The sequence below is a fragment of the Netta rufina genome, assembly GCF_964035555.1.
Source record: "Netta rufina genome assembly, chromosome: 11".
NCBI classification, from domain to species: Eukaryota; Metazoa; Chordata; class Aves; order Anseriformes; family Anatidae; genus Netta; species Netta rufina.
The window spans coordinates 19,482,107-19,500,077 of record NC_140134.1 but is presented as its reverse complement, the minus strand read 5'-3'; the positions used below and the strand labels follow the sequence as shown (position 1 = coordinate 19,500,077).

Here is a 17,971-nt window from a genome sequence, read left to right as displayed (position 1 = left end):
ACAACAATCTGAAGAGCTGAAGAAGATGAATTAAGAAATGGACAGTCTAATTACAAGATTAGAGATGAAAAGAGCTTGGTTTGTTGCACATGGAAAAATGAAGGCTGGACAGGGATGCGAGCATTGTCTATAAATACATCCAGAGGGAGACACCAGGGAAGAAGAGCTATTTATGTACAGGGTACAGACACATTTCAGCTGCCAATTAGAAGAAAGTTTAAAGTGTTGGAGGAATGAGGCTTCAGAACAGTCCTCTAGAAAAAGCAGAAAGGACAGACCCGTCAACTCATTTAGAAGATGCTTTGAACAAGGTTTAGGAGGGTGACAGCAGGACACTGACCCACACAACCCTCCAGTTCCACAGCCTGCATTCCTACTTCATGCCTGTGCTGAAGTTAACACAGCTATCGGGTGCTAACAGGTATAACAAAGACTACTTTGAAGAAAGTTGGTTGTAAGGGAGAGTGTCCTTTATCAAACCAAAGAGCAATACTCTGGAAAATAAAATAAAAATTGAGAAAGCGAGGCTCTGCTCCAGCTTCTACTGAACTCGCTGTGAGTGCTTCTACCAGCATCCATGCAGAAGGAGCAGATCCTCAGAAGTTTCCAGGAGAAAATATCGAGTAGGGAAGATTACTTTAGCAGCTGTGTCTGGAACAGAAGAGAAAGTTTCGTTGAAAAGGCCTCTGCTGCTGGCCAAGGCAGTGCAGGTCCTGAATCAGGCTGCGTGATGATGTGCTGCCATAAATGTAATGGGCTACCAAAAAAACCCCACCACCTTCTGTATCTGGTGACAAAACCTACAAGAGGCAGAAGTGCCTGTATTTGAGAGGGGAAATATTTCCCTTTCGTTTCCTGATGTCTGAGAATGTCAACATCCATTTCAGTGGAAGAAAGACATGGATTTTGTCTGGGAGGATGCTGCGTTCAGCTGAAGGCGCGTGCTGTGAACCCACAGCAGCTCGCAGCATTGTTAGGTGGTTGCTCCAAGGTGAAGAGGGCAAAACCAGGCAAGGCATGTTTCCTTCCTACCAACATATGATGAACACAGATCATGTGAAAATCTTGCCCAATCCATCCAACAAAACTTTAATAGCTTCTATTCATACCCCATTATTGTGTGAAAAGTCCTACATGCAACACATCGGAGAGCTGTGACCGTGATTACAAGCCAACTTCAGGAGCCAGACATTTTTGTTTTCCAAGCTACATTTGAGATCTGAAAAGGGATCCTGTCCATTAGTGTTAAAAAAAAAAAATATGTTCCTGTTTGATGCAAAAATAAAAGCTTTTTCAAAGGCTCTTTGATGTGCAAGACAGAAAGACATGCAGGCAGATTCTGAAGGAGGTCTTGTCTTAAGCAATTACCAGCACTCCTTTTGAATCTTACTCCCCAGACAGAATTTTAATGTGAAGTAGATAATCACGCTGCAGAGCGTATCAGCTCTAAACCTTGTGGCTTTTCAATTAAGCAGCAATAACCTGTAGTCGAAATACTCCCTGCCCAACAAGGGAATAAAACAAACAACCCTGAACCAACTAAATCCAGGTGAAGCAATTCTGAAGACACGCACGCTTTTCAAAGGTCTCGTTCTGAGCTCTTCTCGGGCAGCCAGGCCAGTTTTCCAAGCGATATTCTGATCATTAAAACAAGCAGTGATGTAATTTCCACAGCAACCACAAACATACCAAGAATATTTGAGCTAAATTTATCCAGACTTCTTGTTTGAATCACTGCTTCGGTTCGTTATTTTTCCACGATCTTCAGCGCCGTGCAGAAAAGAAGCTGTGGGCAGCCTGGGACGAGGCTCTCTCTGCAGCACTGTCTGAAATCCCAATCTTCGTGCTTGCAAGCCACTTAGTGACTATTAGTAGGGAATTTTGGTCGCTGTCCAGCTCCCATCTCCCCAGGTCCCTGCTCTTTCACCCTTCACCCTCCTCCTCCCTTCCTGTGGCAGAATGACCCCTTTCCTCTCCTCCACATTGTGAGGCAACGCGAGGCTCGTCTCTGTGGCTGAGAATTTCCCCAAATCACTGCAGACCTGGTGTCCTGCCCCTCCAGGAGATGGTGGGCTGCAGAAGGAAGAACCCACACCACTCTGCAGCAGACCCCCAGCCCTTCGCTGTGGTCCTGAGCCCTACACCAGGAGAGCTCAGCCTGGGAAGGGGTCACCACCTTCACTGGCAGGTGATGCACTTTTTGGGTTGCAGGGATGCAAAAACTGAATCATCAACGAGACGTCACGGGTCTCCACCCTCTCTTCCAACATGCCCAAGGTGGTGATTGCCATGGCAAGAGGCACTGGGTGTCTGCAAAACCTGCAGCATAATCTCTAAGATCTTACTCCATCAACACTGCTGTTGTTCTATAGGAATCTTTTCTTTTCAGCTGTCACATTTTACCACGGTCGGACATGTCCTTGCTGACTCCATTTCAGTTTCAGGATCAGCCTCCCAGTTTGCCTGCCTGTCACACAGCTGTGCACGTTTTAAGGGCAGTCTGTTATTTCTCAAAGCGCTCCTTTCTGTTTGTTTTGTTTGTTTGTTTACCAGAAACTTCAACCCACGCATCCCCTCTGCCTGCAGAAGGGCTTTCTGAAGCATGAAGGCTTTTCCTAAAACCTAGACTTCTTTTGTAGGGCCTCCCCTTAAGCTAAAGCAATGCACAAATTCAAAGCATGCACATTTTTATCATGAAGCTATCAGTAGCCTAGATCAGTGGGCTGCTGCTGTGGTTATGTATATGCAAAGAAGCAATGCTGACCCACTAAAGAGCACAGGCTGATTAAGGAAAGGAATTAAATATCGGCCTAACTTGAGGTAAAATCCAAGACAGAACCTATTAAGGGCCATAATTCACCTATGTGGCAGACTGGGAGCTGAATGGCATTAAATCCATCCCCCGACACCCTCATCTACAATGCAAACATTTCCTCCCAGCTAGCTGCCTGCTGCCAAGCGCAGCCCTGGCAGCTCCTTTATTGATCAGAGAAATGAAAAACAAACAAACCGCAGACCTGATGCTCTAAGGATCCCTGAAGATCAGATCCAGAGCCTGTTACGCCAGTGCAGAGACTTTAATGGGTCTTACATAAGGCTCCCAAAGGCTTTGAAGAGGATGAAAAAAAAAATAAATTCATAGCACTTTCTTTAATGCAAGTATAAAATTGTCTGTAACATCACCGGCAAAACAGTAAATCAATTACAGGCCTGGTAAAGACCGAGTCAGTGTGAACTCTATCAATTGTTTTTTCCCCACTGCAACGGAGGGTAACAGTTCTGCCTACAACCACAGTGCCAACCTCACCTGCTTTATAATTAGTCAGGTAGTTAAGGGCTCCCTGTGTGCAGGTTCTACGTGCCAAGGCTTTTCTTTACTTCCCTTATTGGCTCATCTTTGTTTTTTTTCCAGGCGTCTTGACAGAGCTGTCTTAAGTTACATTTCAGTGTACCGATACATCCTAAGCTGGATAAAAAGGTGGAAAATAAAGCTGTGTAGGAACAGGTAATGCCATATAAAGCTCAGACAGGGACTGGTGTTCCACTACTGCCTGTGGATCCCTACCTTTCAGGCTGGACTCTCTGCCCAGCAGGGTCTGTACTGCACCGCTGGCTCTCCCAGCAGCTCTGCCCTCGAGTTCAAGAGCAGACTGGCTTCTGTGGCATCCACCAGGAAAGGCTGCTCCTACCACCACCGAGACCTAAGTGCTCCTTTACATCCCGTGACTCCAGAAGGGCACAGCACCCCCAAGCCAAACTCCCCACTGGCACAAGAATCCATTTTCCAAAGCAAGCAGCTCTTTCAGACGCCTCCAATTCACAAAGAGAGGCATCTCCCAGGGTACGTTCTGAAGGACAGCATTTAGCACCCAGACTCTGAAAAACCAGTTCAGAGCATCTCAAACAAGGCACCTAACTGCACGTGTCCCCACGTTCACTGCCCTTTTGGGAAACCCTGGCTGGGTTCAGCGGGATGGTGCAATGTGGCTGGGCTACAGCCTGCAGAGGAGAGCAGGCTCACCACAGGCATGTTCTGCTGGCCTTCCGCATTAGCAGTTGGCCCCATGTGAGATTTCACCACTTCTGTATGAAGTGTGTATTTAAATATGTTTAAAAATACAAGCCTATTACCGCTGTACTAGTGTACTTCCTATTCCTGCCTAGCACTTCCTACTTCTCCTTCTGCAGGGCATTGCTGAGACTCACATAAAATACCTGCTCTATTTTTTGTGTCCTCCCACGCCGCCTGTTTTTTTTACATTTTGCTTGTAGGAATACTTTCAATTCACTTTTTAGTCTCAAATTAACTTGCAGCTTAACAAGTAGGAAGAAAAACAGAAAACCTACAAGGCTCGTTGCACAGAACTTTAAGCAAGCAGCACGCTTTGCAGGCCTCAAGTGCGCTCAGGTCGCTTCCCAGATGCTCTCCTGGCCCTCCACCCTGCCACACCATCCTAGCAGGCTCAGGCGATGCTACTACCTCCACTGTGAGGATGGAAAAAAACAGGGCAGAGAGTGCAAGTACCTTTTTCCTTCTCATACAGCACAACATGCCTCAAATGGGGCTAAGGTGACGTGCCCTGAGATGCAGCCACTGGCTGTAGCCCCGTGCACAGGGCTGTAAAGATGCAAAGCTTCACATGGGACTTTCACAAGGAACGAAGTGATACCAGGGGTGCTGCACGCACCAGTTTTGGCTTCTTCCTCTATTCAGCTGGAAAAAATTTATAAGCAAAGATATTCACACCACCAAACGCAAGTTCCTGCCCTTCATGTGGAAGGCACCAAAACCAGCAGGGGGAATTATGAAGGAAAGACAGCAGAGATCTCATCTGGAGGCCACGCACAGGGTGGGCCCTGCCTACTTGGAGTGCTACAGAGAAGCCAGGATCTCCCTGGAGCCTTGTTCTGCTTACGTGGGTTTCACGTGAAGCCAGACTGACGGCCTGGGAGGCTCAGGTTATTCAGCATGAACCAAACAAAAAGCTGTGGAGGTTTCCAGCCCTCCACCTCCAGCCCTGTGGCCTCCTCACCACGAAGGCCTCAGCCCCGTTTGCCCATCGCTTCCATCGCTTGTGAAACTTTCCGCCCAGAATTGCAGCAGCTCCCGCCCGGTGCCTCTGATAAAACGACCCGTTAGCTCCTCCAGCTCAGCTCCTCGGGCTGGAGGCTTGCCTGTGATTCAGGAGGTGGCAGCAGCTCTCCCTCTGAGTCAGTGCTGAGCCACGGCCGGGTTGCAAAGGTCACTGCCATCGTGGGTCGCCCAGATAAAACACAAAGCCCCAGGAGCTGCAGGGTCACCACAGCCCCTCTGACACGCAGCTGGTCTGCCCCAAATTCCAGCACGGGTCAGTATATTCCGGCTACTTGCCTCATTTTAACATCCGTGTCCCTTTTCCAGGCATATTGCATGTGCATACTTCCCTCAAAAGAAGACGTGAATGCCATAAATTTCAAGCAACCGTTGCTGGCATCATTGCTCCTCATTATGTAACATTACATACACTCTTAACGCAGCACACCTTTTCAACATTCATCTCTAGATTTAGCAGGAGAGAAGAGACACCCTCTGGTGTGTTGGGAAGATAATCCAATTCCAGCTCAGAGACACACACAAAGGGCACACGAACGCTCTGGGACTTTGAATAAAATTATCGGTAAGAGAGAGATAAGCTCTCTAACAAAACTATTCTTACATTTCAGAGGACGATGATTGCTTTTCTACGTCTTTGCTGAACTGTCTCCTAGAAACTCATCTGAGAATTAAATGCTAGCTGTAAAAATTCTGTACGATTCAGAGAAAACAAACAGCCTGTAGAAAGGAGATGAATCTCTATTATGTTCTAGACATTCATGTGGTGATATCTTTGGGCTTCCATTGTATTTCCTACAAGAACCACATTATGTCACCTCCATTATATTATGCAGAGCTCTTTAACCCAGTTTAAAAAAAAAACACACACTGCTTCACGAGATACTGCAGCCGCCCCCGTACCTCTGCTCGCTTTCTTTCTTTTAATTAGGATAACATGAACCAATCTAGGAGAGGGGAAGCTAGGTCTAAAGAGGCGAGGGAGGTGCTGACAGCACCCGAAGGGGAGCATCATTCTGCACTCTGGTGACAAACCCTCCCTGCTCTGCTGGCAGCGGCCAGCCAAGCCCCGCAGCATCCCCGGAGGCTGTATGGGGTCCGGTGGTGAAACACGGCTCTCACTCGCTCTTGGGGGAAGCAGGCACCCTGCTGGGACACCGGCGAGATTCCTGCCACAGCCAAGCGAAGCAGCAGCGGAGACACAAGCAGATGCAGTGAGGTGAGCCCACGTTCTCGTATGCTACACTTGCTGACTTGTATTAGTGACGCCGTGGGTGCATTCTCCCTGTGAAGATCTGGCCAAACCTGTAGCTGTCAGGAAAAAAAGCCCTAAAGCCTTCCAGGCACCGCTGTACCTTGTGAAAGCCCTCGCACCCTACACCCATCCTTCCTGCCTGAAGCAGGCTCCAAGCTTTTGGGGTGCTCAGGGGGTCCCCAGCGCCGCAGGAACCGTCTGCGGTGTCACTTCCCTGCGGGTCCCACTGAATGGGAGCAGGAGGCTGCATCCAGGCTGTGAATTGATGCATGTAAACAATAGATTCAAATGTGGAGGCTGAATGAGTCACTGCATTCCTGCATTCGAGTTGTGTAACAGGATCCAAATGCAGAAAGAGGACCAGCTAACTTAGGGAGTGGACCAGCTAGCTAATAACAATTATTCTTGGCAGGACTCAGCCCAGGAAAAAAAAAAAAAAAAAAGAGTTTAAACATGTACAGTATGCTCATAAAGAACTAATCTGCTAGGGCAGCACCAGGTCTTAAGCTTTCCTAGGGTCACTTGGCCAGTCTTCCAAAAACTGTTTATCAAATAAAACAGTCCAGGCATGTAAGGATAGCAGAGTTATACCAGTAAGATTCGTATGCCTCCAGCTAGGCAGTTTAACTGAATATATTTACATAACAAACATGTAAGAAATTTCTCAGAATAAAAACCACATTCACAATGTAGAAAATAATTTATACCCTCTCCTCTTCTCAGTTCATTATTCACTCAAACTGATTTGCTTATTTGCTGTATCTTTAAAAAGCAAGAAAAACTTGTCAAATCACTATTGCAGAACAAAAATTTAGCAATTCTTAACACTTAGCACAGATTAAAATACTTCTCATTAAGAATACTTCACATAGCTTAGTATTCAAATGGAGTTAATTTCTTCCAGAGAGAAACTCATAGGATAGAATTCAACTATTTTAAAGATATTCAATAACCAAATGCTTACAGTTATTATAGAGAGATACAATGCTAAATAATGAAAGCAAAACCAAACAAAATTAGTAGCACGGAATAAGCAGAATACATACGGAGAGTGGAAAGAGTTCCCAGAGCTCCCTGTGACGCTGGTGAGAAACGTCTTTAGACAAGACAAGGCAGCCTCTGAATAAAGTACCAGGTTTTGCTTCATAATTGCTGATAAAATCCAAAATAAGGCTGCAAAAACATTAGCTTCTACTGAAGCCTGCTTACTCACTACGAAGCGTCAAACACACCTTCATCCCACACTTAAAACGCAGATGCCGCCTCCTAATGAACTGTTTGTTGCACGGGGGGAATACCGTTATACAATAAGCAGAAGGCTATTTCTTGATGCAGAAACATAACTGGGTTTTGGCTCAGAGAAGTACAGCACTGCCTAGGAACTGAAGGGTTCTGCATTAAGAAACTGCCAAAAATAATTCGGCTGTTCAAAAAACCAAGCAAACAAAAAAAACAATAAAAAAACTAATTAACAGGAAACAACCTGAAGCATACATCCCTTCCTAAAGAGAAATTTCCACCTATGGATTTATTATGTTGTATAAATGCAGACCTCCTAATCCATCCCACCAATACATTACTGTAAGTTACTGAACCAAAGCTGAGAGCAAAAGTGGAGCAGGCTAGTATCTGCTCAGCCTGAGAAACTGTGCTCTGATTTTAGCAGCTTTCATACCCTGAATACACACTGCATCAGTGGCTGGGAACATATTTGCATTCGCATGCTGAAAAAGCACAGATCTTGTAAAACATATTTAGGAACTGCTGAGACATGATACATGTATTGACTAATTCCGTAGGCTTTGGGAGAAAATTGGTCTTCACAGAAATGCTATTCTTATCACCTGAACAGTCAAACGTCATTCCCCTTGCAAGTAAAACTCCTTGTTCTGTACTGTAGATTTTCTAAAATTAAGGCTCAAAGCACTCAAAGATCTTTCATATATTCAGATTTCATTGAAACTCAGTGGCAGCTGGCTAGCGAGTTCCCTTAAAACCTTCCGCACCCAATTTGAACAGGAAAGAAAAGAAATCGTCCTATTTACCATTCTGTGGGTCCATGTTGCTCTCTCTGGAAACAGCGGATTCCTCAGTTCCCACACACCAGTACATTCTGGGTCGTAGTTGTGAAGATTGCACAGGCCAACTTTCTGCAGCACTCGAAACTGAGTAGTGTTGTCCAAGCTGAGTGATCTCTGTCAATTAAGTGCAGGAACGGAGTGACTGCTAGTGAGCACCATCTTGAAGAGCCATAATTTACCCTGTTTAGAAATAAATGGCAAAACAAATTAATCATTCTAGTAGAGAAAGTGCAAGATGCTTACTCCCGTCTGAACGCTACTTTGCAGAAATGCACCCGTCAGCCTATGCAAATATAAATAAAATTATTTCCATAATGGCTTTGTTCAAAGAACACAACGTGAATTAACAGAGGAGACTAACAAAGTCTGCACTATAGAAAAGATAGATAAATGTTACCAATTTTTCTCCACCAAAGCTGACTCTTTGGTGAGTCTTTGGGTGGAGGGTGGCGGGGGTGGGCAGGGGTCACAGCTGCAGTTTCAGACTCTCCACAAGCTAGTGTAAAGGCAGAGCATTGAAACGACGAAACGCAGCTGGAAAAATCCTAAATGCAACCTCAAAACCTTTCCCATCCGCAAAGAAGACTGTGGCTCTTGTGCAACTCCACCGTGAGAAACTGAAAAATAGTGACGTGGTTACTGAGCCCATTCTCTATAGAAAAGAGAAAACAGAGCTAAGAGAAGCACACCAGCTTCTTTCCCTTCTGCCCAGTCCTAGAGAAGTCCAGCGCTCTCGGAGCAGCAGGCTTCTTCAAATGCATCCAGAGAGGCAAACCAAGCCCCTAGGAGCTCTCGGAGGTTGGCTGCTACTGTACAAGAGCTCGGAAGAAGACTGTACAGCTCAGTCTCCCAGGGCTCTGACTTCTTCAAATCTGCACACCTGCACATTTTCTCTCTTCCACTGCTACAGGTGAGTTTGCAGCGTGTGCCCAGCCACCACCAGCGCTCCTCCACTTTCTGCTTTCAGTTTCAGCCCGTGAACGCCTCTCAGATGTAACACAGTGCCCTTTACCTTTGATCCTGATTAGATTTTCTCATGCTCGGCGTGTGATGCTGAAGTTTTGATCCAATGTGGCAAAGCACATAGCCCACCTCGTACTTCAGCAAGCAAGACCCAGGCGCATTGCCCCGTGAGCAGAGGTGGCATCCTGTGCTGGGATCGGGACCAGGGGGCGCACAGGGACACGTGGATCCATCCCCACTCCCCAGGAAGCTGCTGCCTGCTCCTCCCTCATCACACAGCGTTTTAACAGCAAGCCAACACCGTTTAAAATGACTGAACGCTACATCAACTGTTTCCAGGCAAAGACTTGAGTTTTAGGCACACTTAGAGCAAAACTGAGCTTCTGATGACCCCTACTTTGTGGTGCCGGCAGCAGGAACCAAAACTCGCAGCCCGAGCGCCGTGCACATCCTGCAAGCTGGGCAGCGGGCGAAGCCACAGCCTGCGGTTTGGCTCTGGGGTGTTTTTCAAAGACAGGAAAAATGATTTGGGTGCCACAGAGCAAATAACGACACGGACTGAGAGGCGTGGAGTGGGCTACAGGCAAGCGCTTTCACACCCCTCCACGGCCCAACACCTTCTTTGCGGCAGCACGGCCGCAGCTCTGAGCGGCCGCAGATGGCCACACAGCCAAGCACCAGGGCGTCCCTCTGTCCATCTGTCCGTCTGTTCATCCCTGCCGCAGACCACAGCAGACACGTGGGGGTGTTGGGGAGGCTGTCGTGCCTCCTAAAAGCTCTCCTGGTTGCTCCCTCTGAAAACGAAGTGGATGTGATGCTCGCAGCACTGAGCCCCTGCCTTCCCGACACCCTCATACCCTCAAACACTTCCCCATGCAAAAAAAAAAAAACAGAATAACTCTTTTTAGCAGATGCTGGTTTTTGAAGCGTTTCCTTGCTGCACTACTGGGGCACACCATGTCTGACGAGCTTTGAGAAAAATCACCCCGCACCCAATTTTTAAGTCTCTACCCGGATTACTGCGTGGGATGGAACACATTTCCTTGTACATAGTGAAAGGAAAAAACTTATACTAATATTTTTTCCTGAAACTGTGATAGTCAGTTCCCTTTAACAACAACTAGTGAGTGCTTTAGCTGTAAGTGCATTACTGCCGCACAGCCCCCGTGCAGGCTCCTGTATTTCCCTATTTTGGGACCTTTGTGTATATACTAAAAACGTCCCTGCAGTACTGTTACCTCAAGCAAGACGCACTCAACTGCAACACGTGCAAGCACCAGGTCTTAATTTGATTTAGGGAGAAAGAGAGCCTGGAAAAACAGCACTATTTGAGTCCTACGGGCTCTGCAGAATCCCATTCAGGATGGTGAAGAACAGATCTGGGTGCAGGTTTACATCCCGCCTCGTGTATTCCCAGCATCTCTCCTGAGCCTCCCTTACTGCCAGCTTTCAGGTAATGCCCCAGCACACCCAGCTGTGCCTGGCATCGCTTCCCAACCCATGAGCAATCTCCACAAACTTTGATGTTTCTGAAGAGCTCATTTAGGGCCCGGAGCTGTGGTGGACAAGGCAATGGGGTCTGAAGAGGTGGGTGGCACCAACGGGGTGCCCCCAAAAGGGCTGGGTGAAGGCTCCCCAGGAAGCAGCAGTGGCTGCCCGGTGAGGAGCAGAGCGTGGCTCAGACCTGTCACCTGCTGAGGGCCTTTCGGCGACACGAAAAATCTGCAGAAAGCGGCAAATTCTGTGATTCTGTGAAACCGCTGCTGCCCCCTTCACGAAGCAGGCGCCGAGAGCCAGCCACCCTGCGCCCTACCCGGGGGTAAAGCTCAGCAGGAAGCAGGAGCTTCAATCACACCCAGTTTCCCTGCGGGTCTCCCCCCTTCCTAGCGGCCACACGGAGGGGCCGAGAGCACCGAGGGGCTTTTCCCCGAGCCCGGCGGAGCCCCCCCGGCCACCCCGAGCCGAGCCGCCCCTCACGGCCCCAGCCGGGCTCCCTCCTCCCCGGGGCAGCGCCTCGCGCCCGCCGCTTGCTGAGGAGAAGCCGCCCCCCCCCCCTCGCCCCGAAACTTCGCTCCCAACTTTTATTTCGCTTTTATTTCTTTCCAGCTGCCCCCCTCAGCGTGCTCAGCGCCCCCCTTCCACCTCTCCCAGCCCCTCGCCGCCTTCCCCTCAGCGCGGCCCCGGTGGCGGGGGCAGGTGCGTGCGGGGCGGCGGGGGGCCGGGGGCGGCCGTACCTCCTGCGTCCTGCCGGGGCTCTTCTCCTCCTCCTCCTCCTCCTCCTTCTTCTCCTCCTCCGGCCGGCCGCCCGCCTCGCTGTGCGGCTCGGGAGGCGGAGGGAGGAAGGAAGGAAGGAAAAGGAGCGGGGCAGCAGCAGCGCGGCGGCGCCTCCTCCGCCACCGGCCCCCGGAGGCCGCGGTGAGGGCGCGGGCGGCGCTCCGCGGGGCTTCGGCGCCCTCCGCCATGCCGTGAGGGGGCTCCGTCCTCACCGGGTCCCTGCGGGGTAGAGGGGCTGCTGAGGGCTCTCTCCGCTCTCTGGGCACGTCTACACAGGCTCATGCTGCTTGTTTTTTATTTATTTATTTATTTATTTAGGAAATACTGGATTCTTGAGGTGAAGCAGCTGAAGTCCCCGTCTCTCAGCCACGTTATCTGGATGGCTTCGTCAGTGCTGCCACCACACCACTGTGCCCAGAGCGTGGCTGCCAGGCTGGAGATGAGTCCTGTAGCTTCGTGGTGGAGGCTTGGCCTTGCCGATACAGACATGTTGAAGGGGATTTACCAGAGTCCAACATTTGTCTGTTTCAGAGCCCTGCCAAGGGCTTTCATTGAGACACAGTTTCACAAAGTTGATCATATTTAATAAAGTGACAGAACAGTTTCAGAATTGCTGCTGATAAATATAATAGTGCTAATATACGGTAATAGTGCAAGCAAAATGCTATCCCAGGTACTACTCTTTGCTGAAAGGTGCAGAGTTTACCAAGAAGGTGTCCCTCTCTTGGTGAAGGAGAAGGAGCACAGCCCGTTGACTGCCTCTTTCAGGTTTCCAATTCCTTCTCCCCCCCCAGCTTTTCTTTTTCTCCTCCCAACTTGTTTCTTCCATCTTTTTTTTTTTCATCTTTTTTTTTTTTTTTTTTTTTTTTTACACTTACCCTTATAACTCTTTTATATCCTAACCTTACCTGTTCCCTTCCTGGGGAGGCATTTAGCATGATTTGGGTGAACAGCTGAGTACTATAACCACATATGTTTAGGAGGTACTTTTATTAATCTCATTATCATATTCAGGGAGTGTTAACTTTAATATTCATTTTATACATAATAAAGCAAAAGGTTTTCATTCAGGCACCATGGCCCTCACAATTCTGCCACCAAAACAGGGCCATCCCACCAACAAAAGACTGCCTCAGCAGCCTCGTACCGAGCCTGCGGCCCTCCATCTGCAAAGTTGGTGTAAGAAACAAGATCAAACTGCTCAACTTTCAGCCCCTTTGCCCGAAGCTGGTGCTTATCAGTGACGCTGACAAGTCTGACTCTTCTCCACGCAGAGTTCATCTTAGATTTGTTTCTGTGCAAGTTGCTCCTTTTCCAGATTGTGGAGTGGGGTTGCGCCTCTTTGGAAAAGCAAAGCAAGATCGCCCCCTTTCTTCCGAAGGTGTTAGTCCAGCTATGTGGTGTTCGACATGTCCTTTCCCCATCACAACCCAATTAATTTCCTAATACCAGGCGACTTTTATAAAACCTGGTACTACTACGACTTTACCCACTTTTACCCACTTTACCCACTTTTCCCTACCCACTGGACCTACTAAAAGAACACCATATCTGCATGACTTTTTTTGTTTTTGTTTTTGTTATTCATGATGATTCCTTAAATTACATACAAAGATTTTTGTGCGTGTTTTGTTTGTTTGTTTTTTCTCTGGCCCAAATCAAGAAATGGGTCTCTGATGATTTCCTGAGGAGGGAAAAAGCCACATCCATTCACGGAATGGCTGCAGTCTGAGACTTGCTCTAGGGTGTTTCTTTGCTATGCTCATGGAGACACAGAGAGGACGGGTCTTCATTGGTGCTCCTACCTCTGTTCAGGTGCCCACTAATCTGCTTTTAGCTGCAACCACGAGTGCTATCTATTTAGCACCCTTTCCACTTTCTATCCAGTCTGCTGTCTTTTATGCCTCGCAGCCTGGCTCTTACCCAGAGCTTTTTAAAAACTTTTTTAGCACCATTGATTAAAAACCCACTGAAATCACATTTTTCCTTTTATTTTGATAGACTATAAATTCCCCTAGCAATAATTTCTCATTTTTTTCCCCCATATCTTATCCCCCCTCTTCCTGGCTTACATCTCCATTGATTATGTTACAATAATTTGTATCTCCAGCCTTCTCCCTTCTAATGTTTGGTCACAAAGCTCCTGAGCGATGCTGTTATCAAGTGGAAAATTCAAGGGGCTTGGCTTGCCCTGTGCAGGGAGATGACAGGTATTTGTGTCTTTTCTCACACGTGTATTATATGTGAAGAGAGTTAAAGACAGTGGTAATTTCTTGCTCTCTGTCCACACTGCCGATGAAAGAAATAAGACAGGAAAGGGAAGGTGTGGAGCAGAGTCTTACTAGTGATGGCTGTGTCACAAAGAGGTTTAGGAAGCAGCCAGCCCAAGGCAGAACATCCCATCCGGCAGCATGGTCCACAGTCCCTTCAAATTCTCTGTTTTGAGGCCCACCTCAGAAGGCAGAAAGGGTCCATCCTGCTCTAAACTGGAAGGAGCTGTGCTTGCCCCTGCCTGCTGCAGCCCTGCTCTCCTTCCTCTCTCCCTGTAAGTGGCAAAAGCAATTGCTTAAAGGGTAAGCTAACAGACACACGATCTGGCTTTTATTTGTAGAGCACTGACCACACTTCAGCACTTCACTTCCCTTGCCCTTTTTAAAACAGGCTATTCTTCACCAATTGCAGAAATGAATCCAAGTTGAGATTCCTTCGGAGTCCCCCAGTGAGATACTGAATCCCCACATACAGAAATGCCAACACACACTCTACATTCAGTCCTGCTGAGTGTAAAAGGTACCTTGAAATAAAGATACCTTGAAATTACGTTGCCTCTTGTGAGCCCCATGCACGTTTCTGTTTGGGGAATACTGCTGGGTCACTGAATCGAGGGAAACAGACACCAGGCTGTTCGAGGAAGAGCCCGCTGTAACTAGAGCAATACAGGGCCATTTTGTTTCAGAAGCACGAAACCTTAACTCTTTCCAGCGATCACTTTTATTAACACAATGGGCCAAATTCAGAGTGAAATAAGAAACGGTGGCAGGAGGACTGGGTTGAGTGGAAGCTACACACTGATGGAAAAGGTCTTAACGTGTGCAGTAGAGGGGCCGGAATTATCTCAAGGCACACTAATCAGTGTAAATAAAGTATTAATTACTCCTCTGTTACAATGAGTACACTCAGCAGAAGTTTCCCATTTCCCCATCTCACTTTGAGGCATACCAATATGTAGCATTCAAAAAGCGTTTCACAAAGTTAAACTTTTATTAGGAACAAGAACTATTACAAAAAGATACCCATAGTCTAGATATATACAAGAGGTTTAAACATAGCATTTTCATGTACCTTTAGCTATAAAAATACATTAGATTAACTGTATCCTAATTTATAAATATAGTTCTTTAAAAAAAAAGTAGTATTTCATATGAAAGCCTTACTGTGCAATGAAAGAATATATACCCTCTAAGGGGTTATTTTAAAGTTAGTGTCTAATGTTATATAACTTAGAAAATTCAGTGTGTAGAGTCAAACCCTGATTTATACAATAAGAGATACATCAACTTTTTAAAAACTTGATAAGGGAAAAAAAAGTGTTGAAATATATATTATACATATAAAGCCAGAATACTAGGATTTTAAGATTTTCAGATGATTTCAGTTAAAACCACTGTTTATCAAAAATGAATACAGAGATACATCAAGATAACCAGCCTTTTACTGTTTGCCTTACCTCCCTACTGTCTGACTGCAGCCCTAGAAAACCGTCAAGTAGGCAAAAGTAAAATATTTGTCTGAGAAGATGTTTGCGCTCTAAGTGTATTACAAAAATAGAAGCTTATTTACAATGTTCCCATTTGGCCTTTCATGGGGTAGGGAGGACATTTTCTTCACTGGATGGGGAGATTTACCTGTCCCACATATCGATGGGAGGACAGGCACTTAGTTGTACACAGCTGTTGGAGGTATGTCATTTAAGAAATTAAGCAGTGTTGAAGTGCAATTTCAATGTTCAACAACTAATAAGGAAGTTTAGGCTCATGCAAACTTTTTCCTTACTTACCACCACCCACCTTCCTTCCCCTTCCGAAAAAAGGTCCACTCACAACAGAACTTGTTACTGACTAGCTGTCTCTCTGATCACAGAAGTTACAGTTAAGTTCCTGCTTGCATTGGAGAGTAGAGGTTAGACTTTCATTCCTGCTTCAAAATCTGCATATGTACAGCTCCTGCAGACCTGGGACTTCCCATTCTCTTACCAGTGGTTCTCCAGTATAGAAACAGGAGGAGGGGGAAGGAAAGGAGTGAGCTCAGGACCTGACGACAGCAGGTGGCTTTTCATCAGTCTCGTAGTAAGTACTGTCTGGGTGTGCAAAGAAATTACTGCAGGAGATGCGAAGGCATGAACTCAATGTGACAGCCACTCCGAGGATGCTATTCGTGTATGTGCATGCTTATATGACTATAAGCAAGAGCCAATTCGAAGCAGTTTATTCCTCAGTGAAGGACCAGCTACAAGGTGATGACACTCTCAGAGGCATTTACTGCAGAGGTGCTGAGACATTAAGTCCAGCCATAGCTTATTCCTTGGTAACTCATTTGTACACCCACATCTTTAGCATTCAGTATGTGCTTGGGAGCACCTGCCTTTTTATACTGTACTTCCAGAACTCGATTTTAAGCTACATTCACAAGGGAAAAAGAAGTGGTGAGAAGAGCTTGTTTTACTCTCATCATGACAGCTCTGGCTCAAAAAATGTTCACACAGCCTGAGAGTGAAAGAGAGAGAAGGACAGCTTCTTGCAGCTCTTCTGCTCCCTCTCCCAGATCAGGAGGACTGGTGTGGGATGTTTTCTCTGGGGTATCTACCATGCTACATGTTTAGAATTCAACTCTGTCATCACGGTAAGTACAGTGCAAAATCCTCTTGCAAAAAGTGCTATAGTGAAGGTATGAGATACAATTGCGACTCATTCGGAGCCAGAAGGGCTAGCAAGTCAGTAACTTGCATATGCAGCATGTGAAATGTGTGCACACCAAAACATCAGGTTCAAAGGACACTTTAAAGTCTAGCTCTGTTGGGTGAAATAATGGCCCCAAAAGAGTCCTCCAGGAAACTCCCATCAATCTCATTCAGGGCTAGAATATCACCAATATGGAGGATGCACATATCTTTAGAGAGACCAAGATAGCTCTTTCAAACAAAATTTCTTTAGATCCTTCCTTGAAAGTTTGCACTCCCATCCAAAACTTCATCTGCAGTCTTCACACAAACTCCATCAACGTCAGTTAAGTTGGATTAGCCCTACTGCTCAGGTCCGTTCATGCCAAGAGAAACCCACATGCCTCTGAAGGTGTTTAACAATCAACTAATTGTTTCACAAACAACTAATTGCTAAAGGTACCGGAAGTCTCTCTAACACGCCCTCGATGTCCAAGTCCTTCAGGGGTACAGTTTGAAAGCAGATGTCCCGCTGACAGGTGACTGACCAGCATTTTAGTCACAGGTAGCAGACAGATGTACAGCCAGGGACTCGCGGAGTACACGTGTGTGCTATGCTGCCAGTAGGGTCAGTTAAATCAGTTTTCCAAGAGCCAGTTGACAAAATGGAGTCCAGTAGATTCAATGGTTCTAGAGGAAAAAAGTTAGGCGTTTCCATTTTCTTTCCTACCCCTCCCCTCCCACTTGCTCTGAATACACCCCCGATGTGTCACATTCAGAGTGTCAGCATTTTTAGGCCTTCTGTTTTCATGGACTCTTCTGGGAGAGTTTAATGGTGACTGTTTTCACTTCAGTATATTCTGCCAAGGCATATTCACCACTGGAAAAGAAGAGAGAGGAGGGAAAGGGACAAACGATTGCAGCATGTTAATGTGTGCTTCCCTAAGATAAGAGATTTCTGCACAAGTGTCTTAGCCACAGATCAACAGCTGCTGCAGATAACATCAGGCCATTAAAACCAGATCCAAATTAACTTACATCAGCTATCATTTTGGCTCCCCACATGTAACAATCTATGCACATGCATGTATGTACACACAACTACACCCTGTCATTACTGTGGTCACAGCTTGTGTCTCTCAGCCTAGTGAAAATCAAGTACTATTGTGAGAAGCCATACTTATGAACATACTTATCAGTGCTTAAACAATAACTAAAGTTACTTTTTCACTAAAAGTAGGTAGGCTTCTGTCAACCAGGTAACTGCACATCGGGGGGCACAGTTACTCCAGAAATCGATATTGATGAGAAACCCAACCACTGCATTGTGTTGTAGTTGGTGGAAACTGCCCTCATTGCCATGCCTTGCC

General features: G+C 46.7%; 2 protein-coding genes across 2 annotated transcripts in view; both read right to left on the bottom strand.

Annotated features, from left to right (window-relative positions):
- Positions 1 to 11,717, bottom strand: part of LRRK1 (leucine rich repeat kinase 1) — a 75,149-nt gene extending 63,432 nt beyond the window's left edge. Inside the window, exons 1-2 of the mRNA XM_084293640.1 lie at positions 11,626 to 11,717; positions 8,393 to 8,608 (exon numbers count right to left, since the gene is read on the bottom strand). Coding sequence (XP_084149766.1) covers positions 8,393 to 8,459 — 67 coding nt within the window. The 5' untranslated portion in view covers positions 8,460 to 8,608; positions 11,626 to 11,717. The remainder of the gene's footprint in view (positions 1 to 8,392; positions 8,609 to 11,625) is intronic.
- Positions 11,718 to 14,963: 3,246 nt separating this feature from the next.
- ALDH1A3 (aldehyde dehydrogenase 1 family member A3) overlaps positions 14,964 to 17,971 on the bottom strand; it is a 35,325-nt gene continuing 32,317 nt past the window's right edge. Inside the window, exon 13 of the mRNA XM_084293228.1 lies at positions 14,964 to 17,481. Within this exon, the coding sequence (XP_084149354.1) occupies positions 17,409 to 17,481 (73 nt within the window). The 3' untranslated portion in view covers positions 14,964 to 17,408. The remainder of the gene's footprint in view (positions 17,482 to 17,971) is intronic.